This window comes from Trichechus manatus, unplaced genomic scaffold (genome assembly GCF_000243295.1).
Source record: "Trichechus manatus latirostris isolate Lorelei unplaced genomic scaffold, TriManLat1.0 scaffold00294, whole genome shotgun sequence".
NCBI classification, from domain to species: domain Eukaryota; kingdom Metazoa; phylum Chordata; class Mammalia; order Sirenia; family Trichechidae; genus Trichechus; species Trichechus manatus.
The window spans coordinates 1,478,975-1,485,493 of NW_004444230.1; the positions used below are offsets into that span (position 1 = coordinate 1,478,975).

At 46.8% G+C, this 6,519-nt stretch overlaps 1 protein-coding gene across 1 annotated transcript; it reads left to right on the forward strand.

The window, feature by feature from the left end:
* The first annotated feature begins 5,461 nt into the window (after nucleotides 1-5,461).
* Nucleotides 5,462-5,815, forward strand: LOC105756954 (keratin-associated protein 17-1). Its single transcript, XM_012559692.1, has one exon. It carries the CDS (start codon nucleotides 5,462-5,464, stop codon nucleotides 5,813-5,815), a length of 354 nt encoding a protein of 117 aa, XP_012415146.1.
* Nucleotides 5,816-6,519: the final 704 nt, after the last annotated feature.

Sequence of the window (6,519 nt, forward strand, 5' to 3'; positions counted from 1 at the left end):
GTGGGGACAGGAAGCAAAAATTTTGTGAGTGGATTACTAGGGGTAATAGTGAGTGGTGCACCCCTTGATTCCTGGACCCATGAATCCTGTCTATGGGAGAAACAGCACCATATATTGGATGCTTGTTTAGTGCATATATAGCCTCCTGGAGAACAAGTTCCACAACCTGCAAGATATTGCCACCCAGCTGGGGCTGTAATTGTGTCTTTAGAAGGCGATTCCATTGTTCTATCAAGCCGTAAGCTTCAGGATGATGGGGATCATGGTAAGACCAGTGAATTCTATGACCGTGGGCCTGTTGTCACACTTCATTTGCTGTGAAGTGAGTCCTTTGAGCTGAAGTGATGCTGTGTGGGATACTATGACAGTGGATGAGACATTCTAGTCCATGGATGGTAGTTTTGGCAGAAGCATTGTGTGCAGGGAAAGCAAATCCGTATCCAGAGTAAGTGTCTATTCCAGTAAGAACAAAATGCCTCCCTTTCCATGATAAAAGTAGTCCAATTTAATCAGCCTGCCACCAGGTTGCTGGCTGATCACCTTGAGGAACGGTGCCATATCAAGGACTTAGTGTTGGTGTCTGCTTCTGGTAGATTGGACACTCAGCAGTGGCTATAGCCAAGTTGGACTTGGTGAGTGGAAGTCCATGTTGCTGAGCTTATGCACAACCTCCATTCCTGCCACTGTGGCCACTTTGTTCATGAGCCCATTAGACACTGACAGGAGTGGCTGGGGAAGGAGGTTACCGGTTTCCACAGAACACGTTAGCCTATCCACTTGATTGTTAAAATCCTCCTCAGTCAAGTTCACCCTTTGGTAAGCATTCACATGAGACACAAACATCTTCACTTCTTTGGCCCATTCAGAGAGGTCTATCCACATACCTCTTCCCCATACCTCCTTGTCTCCAGTTTTCCAATCATGTTCCTTCCAAGTACCTGACCATTCAGCCAAACCATTGGCCACAGCCCATGAATCAGTATAAAATTGTACATCTGACCATTTCTCCTTCCAGGCAAAGTGAACGTGTGGTGCTTGCATATCATGCAGAACCCTGTAAACCAGGCACGAGTTTTGTCTTCCTCAGTCAACTGATCATAAGGAACTCCCATGAAGCCATAGGTGCAGACTGGGAAATGGAAGGTAATGTGACCGAAGTGGAGACCATGGGCATTTGGGCCACTTCCTCATGCAATTTACTTGTGTCTTCAGGTCCTTCTTGGGCCTGATCTCTTATGTATCACTTCCATTTAATGATGGAGTGCTGCTGTGCACGTCTGACCTTGTGGCTCTGTGGGTCAGACAACACCCAGTTCATGATGGGCAGCTGAGGCTGCATGGCAACTTGATGTCCCGTGGTTAAGTGTTCAGTCTCCACTAAGGCCCAGTAACAAGCCAAAAGCTGTTTCTCAAAAGGAAAGTAGTTATCTGCAGAGGATGGCAGGGCTTTGCTCCAAAATCCTAAGGGTCTGCACTGTGATTCACCAATAGGGGCCTGCCAATGACTCCAAACAGCATCTCTATCTGCCACTGATACTTCAGGCACCACTGGATCAGCCAGGTGATATGGCCCAAGTGGCAGAGTGGCTTGCATGGCAGCCTGAACCTGTTGCAGAGCCTTCTTTTGTTCTGGGCCCCACTCAAAACTAGCAGCTTTTCGAGTCACTTGATTAATAGGTCAGAGTAGCACACCTGAATAAGGGATATATTGCCTCCAAATTCCAAAGATTGTGCCTCCTTTTTAGTTGTAGGAGGGGCCAGATAAAACAACTTATCCTTCACATTAGAAGGAATATCTTGACATGCCCCACACTACTGAATCCCTAGAAATTTCACTGAGGTGGAAGGTTCCTGAATGTTTGTCAGGTTAATTTCCCACCCTCTAGCACATAAGTGGTTTGCCAATAAGTTCAGGGTCATTGACATTTCTTCCTTACTAGGTTCAGTCAACATAATGTCATCAATGTAATGGACCAGTATGACATCTTGTTGAAGGGAAAGGCGGTCAAGGCAAGGTCTCTGCTTGACTAAATTATGACATAGGGCTGGAGAGTTGCTATGCCCCTGAGGTACGACAGTGAAGTTTCAGGATCCCATTTCTTCCCAATCAATGCCCTCACTTTAACTTCAGACACCATTCGAGGTTGGGAATTCAGTTGATGTAATTCAGCCAGTCTGAGCTTGGTTTTTGGCAGTGTCAGCTCTGTTACTGCAAGAAATAAGGCTTTCTTTCAGGGTACAAGTGGCAACTTTGAGGTTGTTTATGCGATGCTTGAGCTGTGACTCTGAAGCCTTGAGCTCGTCTCTTTCTTTTACCCGTTTGTCTAGCCAAAGTAGGACCGACCAAAACTGTCAAAACTGTAGAAAAGTATCAAACATGCTATTATGGATTGAATTATGTTCCCCTGAAATGTGTGTTAACTTGGCTAGGCCATGATTCCCAGTATTGTGTGGCTGTCCTCCATTTTGTGATCTGATATAATTATCCTATGTGTCATAAATTCTAACTTCTATGATGTTAATGAGGCAAGATTAGAGGCAGTTATGTTAATAAGGCTGGACACAATCTACAGGATTATGTTGTATCTTGAATCAATCTCTTCTGAGATATAAAAGAGAGAAGTGAGCAGAGAGGACAGGGACCTTTTACCACCAAGAAAGAAGAGCCAAGAGTGAAGCACGTCCTTTGGATGCAGGGTCCCTGTGCTGAGAAACTCCTAGATCCAGGGGAAGATTGATGACAAGGACATTCCCCCAGATTCAACAGAGAGAGAAAGCCTTCCCCTGGAGCTGGCATTGTGAATTCAGACTTCTAGCCTCCTAGACTGTGAGAGAATATATTTCTGTTGGTTAAAGTCATCCATTTGTGTTATTTCTGTTATAGCAGTACTAGATAACTAAGACACATGCCATCATCCAGAGCCTCACCTCTCACCAATACTTGATCTATTGGTGGTGATATTTTGTTTATTTCTATTGCCACCTCATGCCATGGATTAGCAGTGCCCTCTTTACTACTGGAAGCAGAGTCAACATCTTTTAAGACTAACCAGACTCGAGAGCCAATTTAGAAAATGCATCTTTACAATTTTGTTTCTCTAGAACCACTCTCAATACCAAATGTCTTAGGCAGGGTCCCTAGAGAAGCAAAACCAGTGAAGTGTACATATACATATATATATCTATCTCAAAGAAATGACTCACAAGGTTGTAGAGACTGGCAAGTCTCAAGTCCATGGGTCAGGCATCAGGTTACAGGCTTCTCTTGACTCAGGTAGCTTCAGGGGCTGATGAACCTAAGATGGCAGGCTACTGGCTCAAGTCCCAAGAACTGGAAGTTAGATGATGACAAGCTTGGATGCAGGATCCAGAGTGAGCAAATGCCAGCAAGCTTTGCCAGAATGTCTATATATATTGAATGCAAGCTGCACCCCTGAGGAAATTCCCCTTACTACTGATTGGCTGATCACATCAGGTCACATCATGGAGGTGATTACATTATATCACAAAATGGGGGATAACTACATTATTACATAACCACCAAATTACAATATTACATAACTGCCAAACTATATCATTAAATAACCACCAAACCCCTGAGAATCGTGGCCCAGGCAAGCTGACACACAACCTGAACCTTCACAGCATCTATTATTAAAAAAAAATTAAAAGGATGTGTCTGTTGTGGACATTGCTGCATTATAATTACCCAGAGGTGCCCACCTGTGGATATGGTGTGGTGTAGTGGAATGACCCTTGGACTAGGAGACAGAACATCTGGGTTATGGGTCCAATCTATCATTAATGTCTCCTCTCTGGGCTTTGGCACCTTCTTCTGTAGAATAAAAGGGCTTGGGGGTGATAGTCATTGTGGTATTAGATTACATCAGTGTTTCCTAGCCTAGTTGATAATCTGAGTCAGATGGGAAACTTTCTCAAGGTCCTATGAGCTCATTTGACAGGGATAGGGGGAAGTTTGGGAATATATATTTTTAGAAAGCCCCTACCCTAGGCAATTCTGATGTAAAACTAGTCTTAGAAACTCCTGGACCAGAAGATTTTTTGGGTTTCTTCTTGGCTTTAAAATGCCATGCCCTGTGAAGAATGAGAGTTATATCAGATCCAAGCAGCCCCAGTCCCCCATCCTCTACCCCTACTTCTCAGATCTTCTTAGAGGCTGCCTTACTTTCAGGCCCATCTAAAAAGGAAAGGAAAACTGAAGGAGAGGGGCTGTGTCCCCTGATCCAGATCCCCAGGCCTCACCAGGTGCTACATTCCAGAGGGCCAACCCTGTAGGCTCCAGGGCTACCATTATCATTCCAAGACGATGACAAGGTACCAAAGCCCAAGACAGGGACAGGAATTTTGAACCTTCTCAGAATTTACACATGGACCTGAATCCTCTGTGGAGTCCAGTCTCTTTCCAAAGTCTTTTTATTCCCTGGGATGGCACTCTGGGTATTTTGTACCCTAATTCCTCATTCTATTAGATGGTCCATAAAGGTTGGATCTCTTTTTAAAAAAATGCATAACATCCCCAATTTAATGCAGTGCTTGGCTAGTTAATGATCTCTTTCTTCCCTTCCTTCCTTCCTTCCTTCCTTCGTTCCCTCCCTCTGCCCATCTCTCCTTCTCCTTCCTCATCTCCTCCCTCTCCTTCTACCAAGGAGAGGCCTGGGGCTGGGTATCATAGGTTCTGACCACTGCTCCCCAGCCCATTTAGAGAAAAGTGTGAGTGCTCAGTTCACGGTGCAGCCACAAGAACATGACTCCCTGACCTTCTGCAGTTTTATGGCGAGTCTCTCCATTTCGCAGGGCAGTCATTACTCATAATTGATGCTCACTGACCAAGCCCAAACAAATGTGTAGCACACTCCACATACCACACACAGGTACACATATTTGCCTTGCTCATGTGGGCCGGAACAGGGATGCCATTTCCACCAGGGAGGAGCCACATGACCAGGCCATCTCTACCAGTCTCTACCTGGAGCAGAAGGAACAGGGCATCCACTTTTAGCTGTTCTAGTTTTCCAGGACCAGTATCCATGATTAAAGGGGTCAGCTGCCAACTTGCTGCCAGAGAAGATGTGGGAGCGAAGCCCACCATTCCAGAGCCAGAGTTAGTTGATGGCTGGCTTCCCCTTCCTCTATGCATCCTAGGCTAATGACTGACGGCTAGTGACGTTGGGCCAGGATGACAGGTCTTAGCGAAGGTGTATTTTTACCCTCTGGACAAATAGCAGTTGGGACGAGTGGGGCTTTTTTATGACTGGAAAATAAACAGCCAGCTAATAAGCCGTTCTTATGGAAACTGGCGTAAATAATAACAAAGAAAACATCCTGTCCTTTGTGCCAGCACCCTTGGGTGAGGGGATATAAAAGCTGCTGGCCAGCTGGCACCGTCAGACTTGGGGAACTCTGGCTGAGTTACTGACCTGTGACCTGACCATCTGGGACCATGGGATGCTGCCCAGGGGACTGCTTCACCTGCTGCCCGCAAGAACAAGGCTGCTGTGAAGTGTGCTGCTGCCAGCCTGCCTGCTGCAGCTGCTGCGGCTCCTGCTGCGGCTCCTGCTGCGGCTCCTGCTGCGGCTCCTGCTGTGGCTCCTGCTGTGGCAGCTCTGGGTGTGGAGGCTGTGGCTGCAGCGGAGGCTGCTGTGGATCTTCTTGCTGTGACTCGGACTGCGGGGGAGGCTGCGGAGGCTGTGGAGGAGGCTGCTGTGGGAGCTGCTGTGGCTCCAGCTGCTGTGGCTCATCGGGGTGCTGTGGCCCTGTGTGCTGCCAGCCCATGCCTGTATGTGACACGAAATGAAGACCTTGGTCACCGCCACTGAGGAAGTCCCAGTGAAAGACTCCATCTGCTCCAGATGGAGACCACTTTGTCTCCAGGACCTTTCACCCCCCAAGCCTCCGGGTTATTTGTAGAGGAGGACTTGTTCTGTAATGCTGGCCCGGGTGTTTCAAAGCACTGAGAACAAGGGTCATATTGGTGAGAGACTGAAAGTGGGTCCCACCCCAGGTGATTCACCCCAGCTTAAAGGGTGAACCCCTGAGGCTTTCTATTCTTGAACTGGAAAGGCATCCTTTTACTCAAGGTGTTTTTGGGACTGACCTTCCCTCCCCAGCTTTTTGCTGCTTTTGAGACACAAACATTCTCCTTTGTTAACCTCTGAATAAATTCAAGCATGCTGGCATAACCTAATTAGTCCTCCTGCTTCTTCTTTCACCTCCTTCTTGGACTGGGTCAGGACAATTTGGCATCCAAATCAGGGTTTTTGAGATGTGGTTTGTGGATCACCTGTATCAGGATCACCCGAGGGCCAGTTAAAACCAGAGATTTGGGGACCCTTCCTGAGATAGGCAGAATCAGAATCTACAGCAGTGTGGCCTGGGAATCTGTGTTTTAACAAGAACCCACAGGTAATTCTTATGCACTGAAGTCTGAGAACCACAGGTGTAGACTAAAGCTCCCATATGCTGCATGGGATTCACTTGGGGAGGTTTTTACAGATACAG

What these genes read in the sequence shown, in the direction of transcription:
- LOC105756954 (XM_012559692.1), top strand. Translation starts at nt 5,462, where the DNA reads ATGGGATGCTGCCCAGGGGACTGCTTCACCTGCTGCCCGCAAGAACAA.